We start from the raw sequence: 24,861 nt of genomic DNA on the forward strand, positions 1-24,861 counted from the left end.
TTAATTATACAAATATATTAATTATAAATTGGACAAAAGTGGAATACTGAAATGATTGAAAGATATTTAAGAATGTTGTGTATTGCTATGTGTAATATATTTAGATTTTTAAACGTTAATTGCATGTCTCATTGGTTTGATTTGATTGTTGATTTGCGATGAGATTTACATGGCACTTATCCTGTGAACTGAACGTCTGTCCCGATCAGCATGTAGTCCTGAAGAGAGAAAAGCAACAGTAGTTGCTTATATAGGACACAGTAGTTTGTCAAATATAGGACACAAACACACTGTTTATAGTATAGGAGATGTAAATGACAGCTGTTGGTAGCACTGAGCTCTTAGATATAATGTACCTTCAGGACCTGCAGCTGAGTGTTGACAAGGTTCATCTTTCCAATAGAGGGAAGGGGAAAACCCTTCTCTAGGCGAGCTATAGGTTAAAAACACAGTGGTTAATCATTGCAGAAACAGTTTGTGTCCTTCCACCAGTACACTCCTCAAAAGGCCCTGAATCTTAGTCAAAAAATACTTTAGATAAAAAATTTAAAAATAAACGTGTTTTCCAACCTCAGGGTCCAATATTTTTAAATGAAGTAACAGGATTGATGACTTCATCTTAAATCATTCATAAATCCCCTGGTGACGGGGATTAGAAGCTTGTTGTGTGCCACAGGGAGGGTAATTGAATGCAAGTTTCATTTAAAAAAAAAAATGGAATGATTAACATTTCTAGCCTGTCTATGGGTAACGGGGTTGACGCGTTATGCTCGACCCACTCCGTTTTCCACCACAAAACACCAGAAAATGGCTGAGAAGTGTATAACCTGCTCACCTGTTTTTACACTATGATTTGACTGTTAGATGTTCAATGTTTCTTTTAACATTTTTAAAAAGGAATATTTTCACCATATTAAAACGAGAGTTCAGGGTTGACCTTAAAATGAGGGACAGATGTAAATTAATCACTAATCACATTAAATAAATAATATTCAGAAATGACTTAGTCGAAGCAACAAAATAACTAGGGTTTTACAATGATGATTCAACTTGGAGAAATTTGGGTATTAAATGGGTTAAAATCTTCCTAGAAGTGATAGATTTATTGAATTCTCCACGTGGTTGATATTAATGAGCACTTTATTTAATATAACAGGCTTTTAAAATTCAATATTGGTGCACAATTTCCACCTAAATACGGAACGACTCAAATATAAATAATCAAGGAAGGAAAGCACTCACCATTGACCTTTGGTATCACAGCCACTTTCAGGACCATCTGGAAGATGTTGTCAAGAGATCGAACCTGTTTGTGTTTAGATTCAGTGTGTTTTAGTGTTTAAAAAGCAAGTTATATTCAAGTTACAAGCTCTGAATATGTCATTCTTACCTGAAACTGTCCCACATAACTTGTTTCCAGAGTCATCTCAATTCTGTGAAAAGCAGACCGCATTCAATTATTTTGGTCAGTTTCTGAAAAATAATTTCTTCCCCTTTTGCACCCGTGTAGACAATCACACTCACTTGTTCAGAGTGACAGCCCCGGCCAACTTCACCCCGGTCACGTACAGTCGAGCACTGACACTACCCTCCTGTAGTGAGAACAGAGAGCTTGTAGAGATATGTACCACTCTGACAGTCTGACCTACGGCATTCTACCTCCTGATTGAGTGACTGACTGACCATGTTGAGGACGAAGAGAGGAGAGAGGGTGGTGTTGGGCTGGATGGCGTAGGCCGTCACGCTGCCACTGGCCTGGACAGTCACATTGTTGGGCTCAAAGAAGATGGTGGGCTCTTTCACCGTCTTCACCAGCAGCTTCATCATCATGCTAGGGAAACGCTTGGCTATCTGAGCACAGAAGAACATCTTCACTCTTCTGACCTGAGAAGAACACTCATGGTATCCTTACTTAGATGTTTGAACAAAGGCATGTTTCCGTTTCTAGAGGGACAGTAATGTCATTTTGTACTATTCTGAATATCGTGAGGTAAAATGAAGACAATGTGGGTTGTGTTTATCACCTCTGGAATGAAGGCCCCAAACGTTCTGGTGTTCAGCCGAATGGGAGAGCTTGGAGGGATCTGTCAGGGGAAAATAGAGAGGAGGACTCTGTATCACTCTGTAGATGAGTCTGGAACAAACACGTTTGCAGTTGTGAAGGAATCCTCACCATATCATCGGTGATATAGAGGCTAAGTGCTCCAGCGTTGTTGTACACGAAGCCTGCAGAGTTGGTGGTGAAGGCTGACATTCCGATGTAGAGCATGTTGTTGACTTGAGGAGGCAGGGAGAAGGGCGTGGGGGAGAACGGAGGCTCCTGGTGCTTCCCAATGTTGTAGAACTCACCCTGCAGAGAGAGAGAGAGAGAGGTTTGACCTTTATGCCTCTTGCTTGTTTACACCTTTCAACGGATACAATTGTTGTCAGATAATCGGGAGTTCTCACCTTCAAACTGAAATCAATGGAGGCATTTGAAATGGTGGGTGATGTCACCATGGAATATTCAACTTCAGCATACTTGTCCACTTTGGCTAGAACTTCAAGATGGCAGAATATATATATATTTTTCAAATCAATTTAGTAGCCTATGAATTACACAATAATGAACTAATCGATTCCTTATCATACATCATATGTACAAGTTGTGTTTCGAACTGCTTTGCTTTATCTTGGCCAGGTCGCAGTTGCAAATGAGAACTTGTTCTCAACTAGCCTACCTGGTTAAATAAAGGTGAAATAAAAAAATAAAAAAAATACCATTGAGAGTTTTGAGGTGTGGGTTCATGTCAGTAATAGTATCAGCCACTAGGGGACAGATCTGTAACAATGAAACAGCGATTATTATTGCCAAGAGCACAGAAGAAGAATAACCAGTTGTGATTGTTGAAGTGAGTTGAGTCAAAGAGGAAGTGAGATCAGTCAGAGAGGAAGAGAGTTATTGGTTGAGTTTGCGGTCTGGCATTACACTGTCTCTCACCTGTTTCTGCAGAGCACTGCGCAGGGCCTTGTCAATGTAGGCACTGAAAAGGTTGTACAGCCAGCTGGGAAACAAGAACCAAAGCACAATAAATCCACATTGCAATCATTTTATGACACTGCGGTTTGATTAGGCTTCCTTAGTCGGCAACATGCATTCTCACAAAGTTTTTAGTGGACTGGAGTTTCTTGTGCATCTTTATAGTCTAGTTACCTTGCTCCACCATGGAACTTGATGCTGGCACTGCCCACGTTGGCCACACAGTTGACACTGCTGACCGTTGGCCTGCCAGTCTCATCACTCTTGATTGTAATACTGTCAGTGACGGTGAGTCCATTCACCTCCAGGTCGAAGGAGCCACTGTCCTTTCTAGATTGTTACCGAGAAAAATAAGGATTGTGGATCGAGTCCTTTGTTTTGTAGACAGGCCTAAGAGAAAATTGTACAGTGTTGTTCAAACCTTGTCCTGGGGATGTACTGGGTGTTTAGCAGTGGAGGCTGCTGAGGGGAGGACGGCTCATACTAATGGCTGGAATGGAGTCAACGGAGGGGTATCGACCATACAGAAACCACGTCTTTGTGTTTGACACCATTCCATGGACTCCATGGACACCATTCCAGTCATTATTATGAGCCGTCCTCCCCTCAGCAGCCTCTACTGGTGTGCAGCCTTTAGTTCCAGCTTGCTTGGAACACTCCAGCTGGTCCCGAGGATGCACTTACATGAAACTGAGGTATCGGATCTTCCAGTTCCCATGCAGGCTGATGAAGGCATTAGTAATGCTTAGGCTGATTCCAGTATCTGGCACCAGTGCCAGAGCAGAGTACGGCAGTCCCAGATTCACTATCGTTATTCTGGAGGATTAAATGGAGTATTGTGAACACTGTAACATTTGTCAGCACAGTTGACGATATCAACAAAAAATTCCATGAGATATGCAGATCAATGCAATATATTGGATTTACTCCCTTACCCTGTCAAACTGTACTTGACCTTGCCAATGGGAGCAACTCGCTCTGTCCCAGAGAGGTCTGGGACCTTCATGGTCTTGAGTTTCTGCTGCAGAGATGCCATCCCAATCTGTTTGCCTGTGAACAAGACAGGATAGCAGGGGATTGGGACAGAATGATCACAACACACAAACACACTCATTTAGCTCTATTGCCCTTGCCTTACACCTACCATATTCAATGCCCTTCTCTGTGAGTTTGACCTTGACTCCAGGGTTGGTGGCCAGAGCGAAGGGGACGAGAGCCAACAGAGCCAGCCAACAGCATGGAGACATCTTGACTACAGTCACCTGTATGGAGGACAAACCAACAATGATATATATTCTACAATGCAGGTGAATTGTTTTGGGGGGGGGGGGGGGGGGGGGGGGGTTGGTTCTGAGCTGACATGGAATAGTTTTAATATGGTCATATCATGGATAATTTAGCTATTCAGTCAATTCGGAACATTTTAAGAACTTGGAAAGTTTTTTCAAGTGCAGTCGCAAAAACCATCGAGCGCTATGATGAAACTGGCTCTCATGAAGGAAGACCCAGAGGTACCTCTGCTGCAGAGGATAAGTTCATTAGAGTTACCAGCCTCAAAAGTTAAATTAAATGCTTCACAGTGTTCAAGTAACAGACACATCTCAACATCAACTGTTCAGAGGAGACTGCGTGAATCAGGCCTTCATGGTCAAATTACTGCAAAGAACCCACTACTAAAGGACACCAATAATAAGAAGAGACTTGCTTGGGCCAACAAACACGAGCAATAGACATTAGACTGGTTGAAATCAATCCTTTGGTCTGATGAGTCCAAATTGGAGATTTTTAGTTCTAACCGCCGTCTTTGTGAGATGCAGAGTTAGTGAACGGATGATCTCTGCATGTGTAGTTCCCACTGTGAAGCATGGAAGAGGAGGAGGTTTGATGGTGCGGGGGTGCTTTACTGGTGACAATGTCAGTGATTTATTTAGAATTCAAGGCACACTTAACTAGCATGGCTACCGCAGCAATACGCCCTCCCATCTGGTTTGCGCTTAGTGGTACTATCATTTATTTTTGAACAGGACAATGACCCAACACATCTCCAGGCTGTGTAAGGTTTATTTTACCAAGAAGGAGAGTGATCACAATCACCTGACCTCAACCCAATTGAGATAGTTTGGGATGAGTTGGACCGCAGAGTGAAGGAAAAGCAGCCAAAAGTGCTCAGCATATTTGGGAACTCCAGGTGAAGCTGGTTGAGAGTGCCAAGAGTGTGCAAAGCTGTCATCAAGGCAAAGGGTGGCTACTTTGAAGAATCTAAAATCTAAAATATATTTAGATTTGTTTTACACTTTTTTGGTTACTACATGATTCCAGTGGGAGATGTTGTCGGGAGCTTCATGAAATGGGTTTCCATGGCCGAGCAGCCGCACACAGGGGAAAACGCTCAGTTCTATCTCTGTATGGACAAATACTTCTTGTTTTGTTGCACGCAGCTTCTCTGACACTATCAACACTTGGGGAAAGAAAGTCCCATATTTCATATCCTTTTAAATAGGAGTTGCACAATCTTGGGCTTGGCAGTCAGAATGGCAAAAAAGGAAACTGAACTGGTATCATTATCTGATCATCATAATTTTAACAGACCAACAGATGCTCATGCTTAGTACCCCAGTGATCATCACTTTGGAAGTTATACCCTCTTTCTGTTGACTGGTAACTGATTCTGAATGACAGACAATCAGATAATGTAACCGATCCCGATTGGAGCCCTGGGGGATGGGGAAGAAACCCAAATGGTACAATCCAGACTTGATTCACTTTAGGGCTCTGAAAGAGCTGAGTGTTTCTGTCAGAGCTGCAGATAAAGACACACGACCCGTGAGGAGTTAGCGTGAGCTGGGCCTATATTGAATTATGCTTTGCCTGAAATGAGCAGAGGCAAGGAAAAGAAAGTAGACCGATTTGGCTTGCTAAATCACAGACATGTGACTAGTGCGCTTGAAGGAACTCGGTGTAGAGAGTTGGCTGTTTGTTGAAGGCCCTCCCCACTGGTATTAGTTTTAGATGGCTTTTCAAATTGAGAATGTTGAAGAAATTCTCAAACCACATATAGACAGTTGCTCAACTACCCAGAGGAAAAGAGAGCACTTTTGGAAAAGCTACTTGGAAAATATAGTTTACCAAACTACCAATGACTTTATGCTGGAAGAAGATAAAGGAAAATGTTTTGAAGCTGTAACTTTCAAAATACAGAAATCCTTCCCGTATGATGCATTTTGCATCATCTGATGCTGCGTTTTGCAGAATGTATCATATGGGGAGGATTTCATTTTTTATTTTTTTTTAAGTTATCTATCTCGAAAACTTGGTTGCTGCCAAGCAAAACAGTTTGGGACTATGTCAACAATGGACTAATGAAACAAATATGAACAGATCGTTTTAGGGTGGAATTTCCCTTTAAGCTACGCTCAAGCTACCCACTAGAAAAAGATAGTTTGCTTAACTGAAGTTACTTTGAAAAAGTAGTTCACTACATCCAAACTACTTTGTGGAGTATTTTCACATCTAAGTCGGAACTATTATAGAAATCAAAATGCAAAAACATATGTGAATGTGTAATTTAGCCTATTAAACACAATAACAATGTTTCAAGTGACAATTAAGCAGGTCTGATGCCAAAAAAGAATGGACATTATTGCCTACTTCACATATATTTTATTTTTGCAAAAACACATTGTGTAGTTTCAGTAGTTAGCTACAGTACAGCGCTACATGGCAAAAAAAGGTAATTAATTACTGATGAAAACACTACCTAGATTTGAAGCTACTGCAAAATGTAGTTTTATTACATGTAGTTCACTATTCCCCAACACTGCTTTTGACAGACTGTATAATTTACCCCACTGTCTGTCACCCACCCTCTAGCCTGTTTACTCAGTGGTGATTGAGGAGTGACCGCTTTCATAAAATAACACCACGGCACTCTACAATAAATTTCCCATAAATACCTGCAAAACACACTAACATGGGTTCTCTCATACCCTGACACTTCTTTAAACACGAGATCACTTTTAAACCGAGAGAAACAGTCTACATGGTATACAGTACCGCTCATAACATATATGAGTTACATTGTATTAGATAAAGCATAATTAGTCATGCACAACTCTGTAGTTACCTTATGCACGAGTAAGAAAGTGGTGTAGAACTTCTGTTGTTGTTGCACCCTGGCTGGCGGCAGGGCAAAGTGAAAGGGGAAGAGAGGCACATGGCCTTTAATTCACTTCTCTGAACCAGGAAGAGTTGTTTGAGAAATGCATTTACTGAGACTACCCATTCTGTGGATAATGGAGAGGATGGAGCAAATTTTGTGCAAAGAAGGACAATCTAGTGAATGTTAGCTGTTCCCTCAGTTATGTTAACAGACTAATTCATACCATTCAGAGAGGGATGTGTTCAGGATATACAGTAAAGAAAGAGTAAACAATGGAATGTTTATGAGTACCAATGAAACTTGGTGACATGGTTTGATGCAAAGCCAACTAATAATTGCAGTAGTAATGTCTTGTAGTGTACCATTCCGTCATTCACTCTTATCAAGAACATAAGGATTACTGCGGTCTGGCTTTTTGAAGGAAGACTGGTATTTTTGCAATACCCTAAGATTTTGATTGTGATAATGAACAACCATCCAAGCAACCAAAACTGGCTTGTGGAAATTAGATATTTTAGGATGTAAAAATGGCTTATTTTGGTTACAGTAGATGGTAGTCTAACACCATCTGCCCATCATTTCTGAGCCAACCTCCCATCAAGTCCATCTCTGGTGTCCGGAGTACAATTTGTAAAGCAATTAAACCATTAGGTGTAGGTGCTCTTAATAACACATGATTGCTTTAGCCTAATAGATAATTGAATACATTATTTGTGAATATTGATATTGACTTTCTTGTTACTTCACTAATCTGCCCACCCAGATGCAGACACGTTGAATTGACAGGGGCAGGAAATAGACAGGTCAAGGCAGGCAGGAGTCAGTAATCCAGAGGTGGGGAAAAGGTACCGGTTGGCAGGCAGGCTCAGGGTCAGGGTAGGCAGAGGTCAATCCAGAGGTGGGGAAAAGGTACCGGTTGGCAGGCAGGCTCAGGGTCAGGGTAGGCAGAGGACAACAATCCAGAGGTGGGGAAAAGGTACCGGTTGGCAGGCAGGCTCAGGGGCAGGCAGAGTGATCAGGCAGGCGGGCTCAGAGTCAGGACAGGCAAGGGTCAAAACCAGGAGATCAAGAAAAAGAGAGACTGGGAAAAGCAGGAGCTGAGACAAAATGCTGGTTGACTTGACAAACAAGACAAACTGGCAACAGTCAAACAGAGAACACAGTGGATAATGGGGAAGATGGGCGACACCTAGAGGGGAGTGGAGACAAACACAAGGACAGGTGAAACAGATGAGGGTGTGATCAGGATGATCTTGGTGACAATGGTAACAATATGTACGATATACGATTATTTCAGATTATCAGGCTTTAATTCAATGTAAATATCATAATAAGCAAACATCAAGATGACTGGAATGATGACTGAAAATACATGTAAAATAGGGATATCAGCAACAAACTAAAAAACAGTCATGCCTCCATAATTATAAATAGTTATCACTCTATAATTCATTTCACATAAAACAAATGAATGTAAACTCATTATGTATGGATAGAAATGTCTCTGAACTTGTATCTTACTTGCAGGGGGGTAAAGAACCTATATCGAAAATACTTTAAAATACTACTTAAGTAGTTTTTTAGGGTATCTGTACTTTAATTTTCTATTGATATTTTTGACAAATTTTACATTTACTCCACTACATTCCTAAAGACAATATGTACTTTTTACTCCCGTACATTTTCTCTGGCACCCAAAAGTACTCGTAACATTTCGAATGCTCAGGCAGGACATCAATATCGTCCAATTGTCACGACTTCCGCCGAAGTCGGTTCCTCTCCTTGTTCGGGTGGCGGTCGCCGGTCTTCTAGCCATTGCCGATCCACTTTTCATTTTCCATTGGTTTTGTCTTTGTTTCCCACACACCTGGTTTTCATTTCCCAATTACTGGTCCTGTATTTAACCCTCTGTTTCCCGCATGTCTTTTATGTGTGATTATTTTATTGTTCAGGTCGGTACGGTTCCGGCTGGTTTTGTCCGGGTGCTGATTTCACCCGTGTTTTGTGGCAACTGTTATTGTTCGCACATTGGTACTGTTACTTGTGCTATTTTCTTGAGTAAAGTGCGTTGTTCACTCATCTCTGCTCTCCTGCTCCTGACTTCATGCACCAGCTACACCCACCGCCTGACACCAATTCACGCACTTCTCAATATAACACATTGTCATCCCTACAGCCTCTGATCTGGCGGACACATTAAACACAAATACTGTGTTTGCAAATTATGTCTGAGTGTTGGAGTGTGCCTTGTCTGTCAATTTTTTTTTTTAAACAGCAACATCGTTACTTCTGGTTTGCTTAATATAAGGAATTTGATGTATAGAATTTACTTATGACAAGTACGACAATTGAATACTTTTCCCACCACTGCTTACTTGGTCTATTTTGAATGAATTTTCTAATGCTTTCTAGATCATTGTTTTGGGTCAATGTAGGCTTTTTTGCTTTTAGATATGGAATATCAGAAATCAGAAATGTAACCATGTTGGAAACTTCTCAGAAGAGGAGAATGAAGTCACAGACAAGAATATTTCATTTGATGATTTGTGTATTTATTCAGACTGACTCACTGAGTCACATCATTGAATACTTTAATTTAAGGTAAATATTTCAACAGAAATAAAGTGATTAAACATCACAACAAGAACTTGAACAAATCTCCAAGATATGATACTCTATCAGAGTACAGGATACACCGTTACTGTCTTTATAAAATGCAATATAAATGTTTTTTTTAAAACAAGTTTTTCAATGCAATATACAAACTATTAATTTAATGTGAGCAACATTTTCTGAAAAACAGATAAAATATTGTTTATCACAGAGTGATGACAAAGGGTATAATACCCAGTTTGGGTAAATAATCCTCACGGAGGAACATTGATGCTGTAGCTCAAGTTGATCAATATCAAATATATAACTGATACATGCTTCACAGAAGATGCTCAATACAATGTCAATATGACTATATCACTACACAAATGTAGAGGCAATAGGTTTTTGTCTTATATATTTTGACCTTCAAAAAGATCAGTCATAGATAATCACAAACAGACTGATTATATAATATATATTGTGGGTTAAAAGTTCTCATGGAGGAGCATTAAAGTTATTGATGATCATTAATATAAAAACAAGATTAATATAATCAACAGGTTTCACAAAACGTTAACATTATTTCAATTATCGATTTGATCATTTTCTCAGAGAACGTTAACTTGTTCAGTACAACTTTAATTAAACGTCTCACAGCAAGACTTAAAAAACTCCTGCATAAGCAGAAGATGAAGAATCTATTTTATCATACTCATTACTGTCCATTAAATTAATCTTAGACCAACATGGTCCATCCATTAGACAGGAAGTGAACAATCACTTGGACACACCTGGAGTAACCCTGATTGACAGGTGCTGAGCAGGAGGAGGAACTCACTAGCTCGTTCTGTTGCTGTCATCTCAGGAAGCAAACTGTCATCTCAAGGATGTCGGCTTTGTCCAGCTTGGAGTCGGGCTGCTGGTTGAGGATCTCTGGAACCAGGAGAGACTTGAGCTGCTCAATGCTGTTGTTACGATCACTGTGTAACTTCTCCACCACTGGCTTTCTTAGCTGCAAGAAGAGAAAAGGAGAGGCATTAATAACCTTATTCTGGTGTATGACATTATTGAAGCAGATTAACAATCAATCAAATGTAATTAATTTCCTTGAATTAAGTTTAAGTTTACCTTGTTTGTCAGTCAGGTGCTCCTTAGAGTAGATCATAGTTGAAGTGATTGTAGGTACCATGGCTGGATCTCTGTGCTGTAGAGGTCTGGGTAGAGAGAATCTGATCTCTACTAGCTTCATCTCTCCTATATATTGTCCCAAATATGCATATGAATGTGTGGGTCTTGGGCTTGTTGGAGTTTCTCACAGTCTGTAGCCAATGGGAGAGCTTGGGAGGACAGTGAGAAGTGTGGAGCTGCCACATGCTCAGTGTTCTTATTGCTGGGGGACAATGGTCACGTCTCAAGGGAACAGGTGGAGGGGTGGGGATGATGTAGAGTGACTGACAGAGCGCTGTGTGAATTTGGGAAAGTGGTGACCCCTAGATCTGCTGCCTGATGCTGGCATCAATGACACTGACAGAGCACACGCTCATCATTACAACTTACAGGCGTGAGACTGACACAGATTCTCTAAGGAAAAGAACAGTGTTATTAATCTCCACCTATAAGGACATTGTTGAATGTAATATTCTGTATCCAAGCTTCATCACTGACTTAGAAACATTTTATTCTCTCCATGGATATGACTTCTGAAATTAATGAAGGAGTACAATATGGTTTTACTACGCACATACCGGTAGTTACATTTAAAAATATGATGATGTGTGACAATGTTTCACAATTTTAATTCCTGTTTAAATTCATACATATTTATATTTTCAGTCAGTCAGAATGTTTGGGAATATATAAGATTTTAGTCAACATTAACAGGTGAGTGGATAGATACCAGGATAATGTATACCTTGGGTTTTCAGTATTTTAAGGGTCATCAGTATCAATAGCAAGGATTCTCTTAACTCGGTATTAGTAGTTATAAGGTCAAGCATTCTGGAGTTCAAACGTAGCAGATGTGTCCTCTGTCTTGAGGCCACTGGTCAGTGTGAGTAGAGAGCTGATCTGAGTTTCCCACACTGAGTCCTGTGTGCTGTGATCAATGCATTACAAAAGCTGGTCAGTGGACCATTAGTGACGGCTATTGACTCTGTGTTGTACTAAAGACAGAGGCTGACGTCACAGACCTTCTGGATTCTGGAGGGAAAGATCAGCACTGGCAAGATTATACTAACAGGACATACCTTTATAAATACATTTTCATCCTATCACGGCTTAGAACACATGATATTGAGTACTCTTTTGAAAATTATTGTCTGTGATTTGTTTCATTATAAATCGATGAAGGGCTAACTCTTGTATGACTAATTGGAATTGAGAGCTGTTCCCTGTTTATCACACAAACAACTGAACTATGTAAACGTACTGAATACAACTCTGTCCATCATCAAGAAAGAGAAAGCCTATCATAACTTTACAGAAAAACTATGACAGTAAAATAATAATGTTTGACTAGCAATGTCTCTTAACTTTGATATTACTCTGTAGATTTTGAATGAAGCACCTAGAGATAAAAATGAATATATTGATTCAATTGAGTGTTGCATTCCAATGCAGTCAATATCATTCTGCATAGTCTTGGGTCATCATTGTTACTGCATTTGAATCAGCCACTTAATCTATGTGGAGTTTCATAAATCAGTCATTTAATAATGTAATGTTGTTGGAGGATTGTCTTGGTCAAGAAAATAATGAAGCAACAGACAAAAAATATTTAATTTGATGATTTGTGTATTTATTCAGACTGACTCACTGAGTCACATCATTGAATACCTTAATTTAAGGTAAATATTTCAAGAGAAATACAGTGATTAAACATCACAACAAGAGCTTGAACAAATCTCCAAGATATGATACTCTATCAGAGTACAGGATACAAAGTTACTGTCTTTATAAAATACAAAATAATTGTTTAAAATAAACAAGGGTTTTTCAATTAGACATTTCTTTCTCCCATTTGCAATAAACACATTATTCAAATAACATGATCGATAATTTCACAAATGAAGTTCGATCTTTAAACAAATCAAATATTGTTAATCACAGAGTGATGATAACAGGTATAATACCCAGTTTGGGTAAATAATCCTCACGGAGGAACATTGATGCTGTAGCTCAAGTTGATCAATATCAAATATATAACTGATACATGCTTCACAGAAGATGCTCAATACAATGTCAATATGACTATATCACTACACACATGTAGTGGTAAAAAATTACTCACATTTTCAGACCATAAAATCAGATTATTCAAATACAATCACAAACAGATTGATGATATAGCATCCATTTTGGGTTAGAAGTTCTCATAGAGAACCATTAGTTATTGTTCATCATGAATATAAACACATGATCAATATAATCTACATGTTTCACAAAACATAAAGGTAATGATGCCTTCAATTAACACTACAAAAATGTAGTTTTCAAAGATCAGATTGTTTTCTTGGAAAAAGTTTTTAACTTCAGTACAACTGAAATGAAAAGTCTCAATCACAGCAAGACTTTTAAAAACTCCTGCATAAGCAGAAAACAACGAATATATTTTATTATACTCATTAATGTCCATGAAATTAATCTTAGACCAACATGGTCCATCCATCGTGTTTGTCTGAGTGGAGCTCCATTCTGTAGGTCTCTACCACGGCCTCCAGGGGGCGATGTTGACTGGACTCTTGTTTTTGCTGATGCTGTGCTGGGCTGGGGAGCTCAGCTGAGGACCGTCAATCTCCCTCCTGTCCTTATCAGAAGATGGCTGCAGGCTCTGGGAGTGGCTCAGCAGTCTTCTCTGGGACTGTCTTCATCTCATCATTAGACAGGAAGTGAACATTCACTTGGACACACCTGGAGTAACCCTGATTGACAGGTGCTGAGCAGGAGGAGGAGCTCACCAGCTCGTTCTGTTGCTGTCGTCTCAGGAAGCAAACTGTCATCTCCAGGATGTCGGCTTTGTCCAGCTTAGAGTCGGACTGCTGGTTGAGGATCTCTGGAACCAGGAGAGATTTGAGCTGCTCAATGCTGTTGTTGATACGATCTCTGCGTAACTTCTCCACCACTGGCTTTCTTAGCTGCAAGAAGAGACAAGTAGAGGCATTAATAACCTTATTCTGGTGTATGACATTATTGAAGCAGATTAACAATCAATCAAATGTAATTCATTTCCTTGAATTTGAATCTTAAGTTTACCTTGTTTGTCAGAGTCAGGTGCTCCTTAGAGTAGATCATAGTTGAAGTGATTGTAGGTACCATGGCTGGATCTCTGTGCTGTAGAGGTCTGTGTAGAGAGAATCTGATCTCTACTGGCTTCATCTCTCCTATATATTGTCCCAAATCTGCATATGAATGTGTGGGTCTTGGGCTTGTTGGAGTTTCTCACAGTCTGTAGCCAATGGGAGAGCTTGGGAGGACAGTGAGGAGTGTGGAGCTGCCACATGCTCAGTGTTCTTATTGCTGGGGGACAATGGTCACATCTAAGGGGAACAGGTGGAGGGGTGGGGGTGATGGAGAGTGACTGACAGAGCGCTGTGTGAATCTGGGAAAGTGGTGACCCCTAGATCTGCTGCCTGATGTTGGCATCAATGACACTAACAGAGCACACACTTATCATTACAACTTTCACGTGTGAGACTGACAGTCATCCTTCACATTAAAACAGATGCTGCTGCCCATGTCCATTTGATTGTTGTTGTTGAATACCATTGTTTTTGTTACAGTGCAGGTTCAGTCACAGTTAAACACTTGAATATGGGTTTGACCTCTGATTGCACAGTTATGAATGTGCTATGGTCTGTTCCAGTTTCATTTCAAGGTATGGGTGCTCATCAAACATTTGGATCACAGTTCACAGGCTATCCTTTGTCAAGTTCCTCTTACAAATGTGTGTTAAATACCAGACCCCCCCCCCCCCCCCCCCCCCAATCATTGCACTCAAACTATTTAAGATAAATGATAAGACCATTTAAGTGGCTTCTAATTGATAATGATTGAACTGATCGATTATTGGTTTTCTCCACAGTGGGTTGGTGGCCCCTTCATTCGGGAGAAATTGCTTGTGGTAATGACTGGAGCGGAATAGATGGAATGGTAACAAATCCATCAACACATGGTTTCCAGGTGTTTGATGCCATTCCGTTCTCGCCTCAGCACCCTCGTGGTTTTCTCATTAGAGAGACCAAGTCTTGTAGCAGCACACGTTCACTATTTCTTTATTTTGAGAGTGGAGGCAATTAACCCTCACTTTGGGAGTCCAGAGGTAGCAGATGTGTCCTCTGTCTTGAGGCCACTGGTCAATGTGAGTAGAGAGCTGATCTGAGTTTCCCACACTGAGTCCTGTGTGCTGTGATCAATGCATTACAAAAGCTGCTCAGTGGACCATTAGTGACGGCTATTGACTCTGTGTTGTACTAAAGACAGAGGCTGACATCACAGACCTTCTGGATTCTGGAGGGAAACACCCTAACACTGGCTTTAATCTTAAAATTGTGCTGAAAAACATATACTGTACATGTGTACACTTGTATTTTTATTTCAGAAGCCGGAAAAGGGGACGCAGATCGGGGATCCTTCTGAGAATCTGGAGGCGAGCGAGTAAACTCCCAATGCCTTCCGATCTTCTTGCTAACGTGCAATCGTTAGAAAATAAAATTGATGACCTAATATTAAGATTATCCTAACAACCGGACATTAAAAACTGCAACATCCAATGTTTCACCAAGATGTGGCTGAACGAAGAAACTGACAATATAAAGCTGGCAGGATTTTACATGCACAGGCAGAACAGAGACGCTACCTTTGGTAAGACGAGGGGTTGGGATGTGTGTCTTTTTGTCAATAACAACTGGTTTAAAAGAAGTCTCAAGGTATTGCTCTCCTGAGGTAGAGTACCTTATGATAAGCTGTCGACATCTACCAAGAGAGTTCTCATCTGTGTTATTCGTAGCCGTCTATTTACCACCACAAAGCGAATCTGGCACAGAGACCGCGCTCAACCAACTCTATAAGGCCATAAGAAAAGAAGAAAATGCTCATCCAGAAGCTGCGCTCCTAGTGGCCGGGGACTTTAATGCAGGCAAACTTAAATCAGTTTTACCACATTTTTACCAGCATGTCACATGTGTAACCAGGGGGGGGGGGGGGGGGGGTATCCTAGACCTCCTTTACTCCACACACAGAGATGCATACAAAGTTCTCCCCTGCCCTCCATTTGGCAAATCTGACAATAATTATATCCTCCTGATTCCTGCTTACAAGCAAAAACTAAAGCAGGAACTACCAGTGACTCGCTCAATACGAAAGTGGTCAGATGACGCGGATGCTACACTACAGGACTGTTTTGCTAGCACAGACTGGAAAATGTCCTGGGATTCATCCAATGGCATTGAGGAATACACCACCTCAGTCATTGGCTTCAACAATAAGTGCATCGATGATGTCGTCCCCACAGTGACTGTACGTACATATCCCAAACAGAAGCCATGGATTACAGGCAACATCCACATCGAGCTAAAGGCTAGAGCTGCCGCTTTCAAGGAGCAGGAGACCTATTCGGACGCTTACAAGAAATCCCGCTATGCCCTCAGACGAACCATCGAACAAGCAGAGCGTCAATACAGGATTAAGATTGAATCCTACTACACTGGCTCTGACGCTGGTCGGATGTGGCAGGGCTTGAAAACTATTACGGACTATAAAGCGAAACCCAGACGCGAGCTGCCCAGTGTCGCGAGCCTACCAGATGAGCTAAATGCCTTTTATGCTCGCTTCATGGCAAGCAACTCTGAAGCATGCACGAGAGCACCAGCTGATCTGGATGACTGTGTGATAACGCTCTCGGTAGCCGATGTGAACAAAACCTTTAAGCAGGTCAACATTCACAAAGCCGCTGGGCCAGACGGATTACCAGGATGTGTACTCAAAGCATACGCAGACCAATTGTCAAGTGTCTTCACTGACATTTTCAACCTCTCCCTAACCGAGACCTACAATACCTACATGTAATACTTACATACCTACATGTTTCAAGCAGACCACCATAGTCCCTGTGCCCAAGAAAGGAAAGGTAACCTACCTAAATGATTACCGCCCTGTGGCACTCACGTCGGTAGCCATGAAGTGCTTTGAAAGGCTGGTCATGGCTCACATCAACAGCATCCTCCCAGACACCCTAGACCATGGGTGTCAAACTCTGGCCCGTGGGCCAAATTTGGCCCGCGGGGTAATTATATTTGGCCCGCGAGACAATACCAAATTACTACTAGAGCTGGCCCGCCGGTATTATACAGCGCATTCACCACTAATACTACGAATCCCATAATGCTCTGCTGTTTTCGCGCGCCAATCAGGACAGGACCCAGAAACGCTCTCTCCTCTGTGACAGTAGTCATAGCAACATAGACGCTACAACTGTCAGCGAGCTAACCCTTCCCAAAAATGGCGAAAAGAAAGGCAGAAAACAGGAGCTTTCTGGACAAGTGGGAGGCAGAATATCTGTTTACATATGTAAAAGACAAACCTGTTTGTCTTGTTTGTGAAGTCAACGTGGCTGTAAGTAAGGAGTACAACATTAGACGACACTATGAAACGAAACACCATGACAAATACAAGGACCTGGACATGACTCAAAGGAGCCATAAAGTAGAGGAGATGAAAAGAAGTTTGGTTTCACAACAGAATATGTTTAAAAAAGCCACATCACAAAGCGAGGCTGCTGTAAAGGCTAGTTATATAGTGGCAGCAGAGATCGCAAAATCAGCCCGGCCCTTTAATGAGGGAGAGTTCATGAAAAAGTGCATGATGAAGGTTTGTGACCTCGTATGCCCAGAGAAAAAACAAGCATTTTCAAACGTGAGCCTGAGCAGGAACACAGTAGCTGATCGCACATGTGATCTTGCCACCAATCTGTATGACCAGCTGATGGAAAAGGGAAAAGATTTTGTTGCGTTCTCCCTCGCTGTGGATGAGAGCTGCGACGCATCTGATACTGCTCAGCTGTCAGTCTTCATCCGTGGAGTGGACTCAAATCTGTGTGTTACGGAGGAGCTATTAGGATTAAAATCAATGCATGGCACAACCACAGGAAAGGAAATCTTTGAGGAGGTTTCCAAATGTGTAACTGAAATAAAGCTGCCGTGGGATAAACTCGTTGGATTAACGACAGATGGTGCGCCAGCGATGTGCGGTAAAAAGAGTGGACTGGTGGGCATGGTTCGGGAGAAGATGCGGGAAGAGAACTGTGCAGGTGAGCTAACTGTTTACCACTGCATCATACATCAGGAAGCACTGTGTGCCAAAGCCCTAAAGATGGAACATGTTATGACCACAGTAACACAGGTAGTTAACTTTATAGGAGCCAAAGGTCTAAATCACCGCCAGTTTAAATATTTTCTGGAGGAGTGTGGTTCGGAATACGCAGACGTGCCGTATCACACAGAGGTGAGATGGCTAAGCAGAGGAAAAGTACTGAACAGATGTTTCGAGCTGCGTGAGGAAATATGTCAATTCCTGGAAACCAAAGGGAAGGATACAGCAGAGCTCCGGGAGCAAAAGTTCCTGTGTGAGCTGGCCTTTCTCTGTGACATCTCGAGCCATCTCGATGCGCTGAACCTGCAGCTTCAGGGGCGGGGGCGCATCATCACAGACATGTACGCTGCAGTGAGGGCCTTCAAAACTAAACTGTGCCTGTGGGAGAATCAGATGCTGCAAGGAAACCCTTGCCATTTTCCCTGCTGCCAATCCATAAATGCGCAGATCTCTACCGCCGTGTTCCCATGCGCACAGTTTGCTGAAAAACTCAGTGTTCTCGCCGCTGAGTTTAGCCGCCGATTTGCCGACTTCGATGCCCAGAAATGCAAGTTTGAACTGCTTAGTAATCCCTTCGCAGTTGATGTGGAAAATGCACCAACCAACATCCAAATGGAGCTGATTGAACTCCAGTGCAACGACACGCTGAAGTCAAAGTATGATGCTGTGGGCGCCGCACAGTTTCCACGGTTCATCCCTGACACAATGCCTCAGCTCCGCACCCAAGCTGCTCAGATGCTCTCCATGTTCGGCAGCACTTATCTATGCGAGCAACTTTTCTCCTCGATGAAGATGACCAAAACAACTCACAGGAGACGTCTGACTGATGAACATCTTCGCTCGATACTGAGGATTTCTTCAGCTCAGAGCTTGAGCCCAGACATTGATGAACTAGCATCCAAGAAGAGATGCCAGGTATCTGGCTTGGCCACATCAGATTAGACCAGTGTGCAATAATTAACGTTTTCTTTATGCACTTTTTCTTGCTACAAGGCATGGGCTTGAATGGTTGATTGATTTATTATCATTTTATTTGTAAAATTATTAGCCAGTGGAAAAAGTTTATTTTGGTATTTAAATAAGAAGGCTGCAAATAGAAAAGAGGCATACAATTTTTATTTAAATTTTATTTATTTAATAAATGAATGCCATTGATGTGTTTTTTCATTTGAAATTCGATTTTGCATGTCTCCACTATTAAATTATATATTGTATGGTAATAAGCGATGCTTGTTCCATATTCAATGTTAAAGCAAAACTTGTTTGGGTCCATATTAAAAGGTTAATTTGTTCAATGTTGGCCCGTGACTTTGTTCAGGTTTTACATTTTGGCCCACTGGGTATTTGAGTTTGACACCCCTTCCCTAGACCCACTCCAATTTGCATACCTCCCCAACAGATCCACAGATGACGCAATCTCAATCGCACTCCACACTGCCCTTTCCCACCTGGACAAAAGGAACACCTATGTGAGAATGCAGTTCATTGACTACAGCTCAGCGTTCAACACCATAGTGTCCACGAAGCTCATCACTAAGCTAAGGACTCTGGGACTAAACACCTCCCTCTGCAACAGGATCCTGGACTTTCTGACGGGCCTCCCCCAGGTGGTTAGAGTAGGCAACAACACGTCTGCCACACTGATCCTTAACACTGGGGCCCTTCAGGTGTGTGTACTTAGTCCCCTCCTGTATTCCCTGTTTACAAAAACACAACTCCAACACCGCCATTAAGTTTGCTGACGACACAACAGTGGTAGGCCTGATCACTGACAACAATGAGACGGCCTATAGGGAGGAGGTCAGAGAACTGGTAGTGTGGTGCCAGGACATCAACCTCTCCCTCAATGTGAGCAAGACTAAGGAGCTGATTGTGGACTACAGGAAAAGGCGGGCCGAACAGGCCCCCATTAATATTGACAGGGCTGTAGTGGAACGGGTCGAGAGTTTCAAGTTCCTTGGTGTCCACATCACCAACTATCTATCATGGTCCAAACGTGCCAAGACAGTCGTGAAGAGGGCACGACAAAACCTTTTCCCCCTCAGGAGACTAAAAAGAATTGGCGTGGGTCCCCAGATCCTCAAAAGTTTCTACAGCTGCACCGTCGAGAGCTGCCTGGTATGGCAACTGCTCGGCATCTGACCATAAGGCCATAATTCTTATTGTGTTACTTTTTATTATTACTTTTTATTTTAGCCTACCTGGTAAATATTTTCTCTTCTTGAACTGCTCTGTTGGTTAATGGTTTGTAAGTAAACATTTCACGGTAAAGTCTACACTTGTTGTATTCGGAGCATGTGGCAAATTAAGTTTGATTTGATTGCTGGTGGGACTGATGACGATGAGAATCAACTGTGACTCTGCTCTCCAGAGCTTTCCCACACTCTGCCCATTGAGAGAACTTCCACTAAACAATAGAAGTGTGCCTTGATAAATGCTAATTCATCTCTACACAAGCAGTTCCCATCAAGCCCTTGGGGGTAAAAATAGAATTCCTTAAATATTTATCTTAAGAAACAGACTCACTCTTACAGTGAATCAAGTCAATCTGTAAGTGTGTTTCTGTATACAAACAAATGGCATGTTTAAACCATGCCCCACATACAAACAGAATAAAAACGGGATTAATTGCAATAATCCTGGAGAAAATTTAAGTACTGCTCGAATGGGCTCCAAAAAAGCTCATCAAAATATGATATCTTGAACCTTTTGGGCAAATGTATATATTTGATCAGATTTCTTCCTGCAAGACACACAATGCAGGACATTTATGGGATCATTAGAGACAGATTCATTGATTTCCCCATAGAGACCCGGTCCCCCACTCTAACCTCTGACAGTCCAGGGTCGAGGTCCCAGTCTATTGTCCTGAAGAGGCCCTGTGAGTGAATTCTCCTCGGTCTCCCACATTCTCTACATTCACTGCTTTGAATAGAGGAACAATAGAAGTGTGTCTTAATACACATCACATCATGCAGCCCGCAGCTCTAAACATTTAGAGCGCAAAAATGTCAGCAGCAGTTTTGGCCTAACACCTTGAATTCCTGATATGTCATGTACATATTCAAAATCATGGGATGCAAATGCTATCGCAATACATTCTGATATATTTAAAAATACATTTATGTAAAACAGGTGTTTCAGTAAAAACAACACAGCCATGTCTCTGGGAACTCACATGACCAATTATCTCTTTCACGCCTCATTACATTTAAGTGATATCATAGGTCAAATAAACAGCCTAAATAATTAGTCAGCAATTTCTGACTACATCAAACCAAATCATGTGAATTAATAAAGTATGGCTAGAAATGAATTTTATTTTACTCTGTAGGTTTTCAGAGAAGCACGAAGAGGAATATTTTATACCTGTATAGTGTCATTTTTTCTTGGCTCAAAGTAGGCTCTTTCTTATTTAGCCCCATATACTGTAGTCTATCTAGTAGCTTCAGTTCAAGTCGGAAGTTTACATATATCTTAGACAAATACATTCAAACTCAGATTATCACAGTTCCTAACATTTAATCCTAGTAAAAATTATTCTATGGGATTGAGGTCAGGGCCTTGTGATGGCCATTCCAATACCTTGACTTTGTTGTCCTTAAGCCATTTTGCCACAACTTTGGAAGTATGCTTGGGGTCATTGTTCATTTGGAAGACCCTTTTGCGACCAAGCTTTAACTTGGTCGCAAAGTTAAAGCTTCAATATATCCACGTAATTTTCGTTCTGCATGATGCCATTTATTTTGTGAAAAGCACCAGTCCCTCCCACAGCAAAGCACCCCCACAACATGATGCTGCCACCCCCGTGCTTCACGGTTGGGATACTGTTCTTCGACTTGCAAGACTCCCCTTTTTTCCTCCAAACATAATGATGGTCATTATAACCAAACAGTTCTATTTTTGTTTAATCAGACCAGAGAACATTTCTCCAAAAAGTACAATCTTTGTCCCAATGTGCAGTTGTAAACCGTATTCTGTCTTTTTTATGGTGGTTTTGGAGCAGTGGCTTCTTCCTTGCTGAGCGGCCTTTCAGGTTAAGTCGATATAGGACTCGTTTTACTGTGGATTTAGATACTTTTTTACCCGTTTCCTCCAGCATCTTCACAAGGTCCTTTGATGTTGTTCTGGGATTGATTTGCACTTTTCGCACCAACGTACTTTCATCTCCAGGAGACAGAACGCGTCTCCTTCCTGAGTGGTATGACGACTGCATGGTCCCATGTCGTTTATACTTGCATACAATTGTTTGTACAGATAAACGTGATACCTTCACACATTTGGAAATTGCTCCCAAGGATGAACCAGACTTGTGGAGGTCTACAATTGTTTTTCTGAGGTCTTGGCTGATTTCTTTAGATTTTCCCATGATGTCAAGCAAAGAGGCACTGAGTTTGAAGGTAGGCCTTGAAATACATCCACAGGTACGCCTCCAAATGATTCAAATTATGCCAATTAGCCTATAATAAGCTTCTAAAGCCATGACATAATTTTCTGGAATTTTCCAAGCTGTTTAAAGGCACAGTCAACTTAGTGTATGTAAACTTCTGACCCACTGGAATTGTGATACAGTGAATTATAAATGAAATAATCTGTATGTAAACAATTGCTGGAAAAATGACTTGTGTCATGCACAAAGTAGATGCCCTAATCGACTTGCCAAAACTATAGTTTGTTAGCAAGAAATTTGTGGAGTGGTTTTAATGACTCCAACCAAAGTGTATGTACGCTTCCCACTTCAACTGTAGATGTGGAATATCATGTCAGTACCGTAACTCTATTGGAGGCTTATTTCAGTGGAGAAAAGAGTGAAGTAAAAGACGAGAATGTTTCACTTGAAGATTTGTGTATTTATTCAGACTGACTCAATGAGTCACACCACCAAAACCTTAGCGTCAGGTAAATATTTCAACAGAAATAAAGTGATTAAACATCACAGCAAGAACTTGAACAAATATCCAATACATGATACTCTATCAGAGTATTGCATACAAAGTTACTGTCTTTATAAAAGACAACAGAATTGTTTAAAATAAACAAGGGTTTTTCAATTAGACATTTCTTTCTCCCATTTGCAATAAAATTCATATTCAAATAAGAGTGATGATAGCAGGTATAATACCCAGTTTGGGTAAATAATCCTCACGGAGGAACATTGATGCTGTAGCTCAAGTTGATCAATATCAAATATATAACTGATACATGCTTCACAGAAGATGCTCAATACAATGTCAATATGACTTTATCACTACACAAATGTAGTGGCAATAGGTTTTTGTCTTATACATTTTGAACTTCAAACAGATCAGTCATAGATAATCACAAACAGACTGATTATATCAAATCTATTGTGGGATAAAAGAAGCAAACTGTCATCTCCAGGATGTTGGCTTTGTCCAGCTTAGAGTCGGGCTGCTGGTTGAGGATCTCTGGAACGAGGAGAGATTTGAGCTGCTCAATGCTGTTGTTGATACGATCTCTGCGTAACTTCTCCACCACTGGCTTTCTTAGCTGCAAGAAGAGACAAGGAGAGGCATTATTCTGGTGTGTGACATTATTCAAGCAGATTAACAATCAATCAATACAATTGAATAAATATTGTTTAATTTGAATCTTCAAATTACCTTGTTTGTCAGAGTCAGGTGCTCCTTAGAGTAGATCATAGCTGAAGGGATTTTAGGTGCCATGGCTGGATCTCTGTGCTGTAGAGGTCTGTGTAGAGAGAATCTGATCTCTACTGGCTTCGTCTCTCCTATATATTGTCCCAAATCTGCATATGAATGTGTGGGTCTTGGGCTTGTTGGAGTTTCTCACAGTCTGTAGCCAATGGGAGAGCTTGGGAGGACAGTGGGGAGTGTGGAGCTGCCACATGCTCAGTGTTCTTATTGCTGGGGGACAATGGTCACGTCTCAAGGGAACAGGTGGAGGGGTGGGGGTGATGTAGAGTGACTGACAAAGCGCTGTGTGAATCTGGGAAAGTGGTGACCCCTAGATCTGCTGCCTGATGTTGGGATCAATGACACTGACAGAGCACACGCTCATCATTACAACTTATCAGTCGTGAGACTGACACAGATTCTCTAATTTAACGTACAGTGTTGTTAATCTCCACCTGTAAGAACATTGTTGAATGTAATATTCTGTATCCAAGCTTCATCACTGACTTAGAAACATTTTATTCTCTCCATGGATATGACTTCTGAAATTAATTAACGACTCTACAATATGGTTTTACTTTGCACATACCGGTAGTTACATTTAACAATATGATGATTTGTGACAATGTTTCACAATTTTAATTCCTGGTTATTTTATGCATGTTTGTATTTTCAGTGAGTCAGAATGTTTGGGAATACATAATATTTTAGTCAACATGAACAGGTGAGTGGATAGATACCAGGATAATGTATACCTTGGTTTTCAGTATTTTAGGGGTCATCAGTATCAATAGCAAGGATGCTCTTAACTCAGTATTAGTAGTTATAAGGTCAAGCATTCTGGAGTTCAAACGTAGCAGATGTGTCCTCTGTCTTGAGGCCACTGGTCAGTGTGAGTAGAGAGCTGATCTGAGTTTCCCACACTGAGTCCTGTGTGCTGTGATCAATGCATTTCAAAAGATGCTCAGTGGACCATTAGTGACGGCTATTGACTCTGTGTTGTACTAAAGACAGAGGCAGACATCACAGTCCTTCTGGATTCTGGAGGGAAAGATCAGCACTGGCAA

General features: G+C 41.2%; 1 protein-coding gene and 1 pseudogene across 1 annotated transcript; both read right to left on the bottom strand.

Annotated features, from left to right (window-relative positions):
* Positions 1 to 30: 30 nt before the first annotated feature.
* Positions 31 to 7,207, bottom strand: LOC139413337 (bactericidal permeability-increasing protein-like). Its single transcript, XM_071160568.1, has 16 exons — positions 7,143 to 7,207; positions 4,164 to 4,281; positions 3,955 to 4,069; positions 3,704 to 3,835; positions 3,194 to 3,349; positions 2,981 to 3,044; positions 2,761 to 2,821; positions 2,449 to 2,540; positions 2,174 to 2,350; positions 2,025 to 2,084; positions 1,684 to 1,851; positions 1,525 to 1,592; positions 1,391 to 1,433; positions 1,243 to 1,306; positions 357 to 433; positions 31 to 218 (listed from the first exon to the last, which is right to left on the bottom strand). The coding sequence occupies exons 2-16, from the start codon at positions 4,264 to 4,266 to the stop codon at positions 177 to 179; spliced, it is 1,422 nt and encodes a 473-aa protein (XP_071016669.1). The 5' UTR covers positions 4,267 to 4,281; positions 7,143 to 7,207; the 3' UTR covers positions 31 to 176.
* Positions 7,208 to 13,476: 6,269 nt separating this feature from the next.
* On the bottom strand, positions 13,477 to 23,824 carry LOC139414251 (transcription factor HES-5-like; annotated as a pseudogene).
* Between the last annotated feature and the right edge of the window lie 1,037 nt (positions 23,825 to 24,861).

Source organism: Oncorhynchus clarkii, chromosome 7 (genome assembly GCF_045791955.1).
Source record: "Oncorhynchus clarkii lewisi isolate Uvic-CL-2024 chromosome 7, UVic_Ocla_1.0, whole genome shotgun sequence".
In the NCBI taxonomy this organism is placed as follows: Eukaryota; Metazoa; Chordata; class Actinopteri; order Salmoniformes; family Salmonidae; genus Oncorhynchus; species Oncorhynchus clarkii.

Coding starts and splice junctions, on each gene's coding strand:
- LOC139413337 (XM_071160568.1), bottom strand. CDS start 4,266: ATGTCTCCATGCTGTTGGCTGGCTCTGTTGGCTCTCGTCCCCTTCGCT. Junction 2,541..2,760: donor ACACCTCAAAACTCTCAATG/GTATTTTTTTTA, acceptor GCCATCTTGAAG/TTCTAGCCAAAGTGGACAAG. Junction 1,434..1,524: donor GGGGCTGTCACTCTGAACAA/GTGAGTGTGATT, acceptor TGCTTTTCACAG/AATTGAGATGACTCTGGAAA.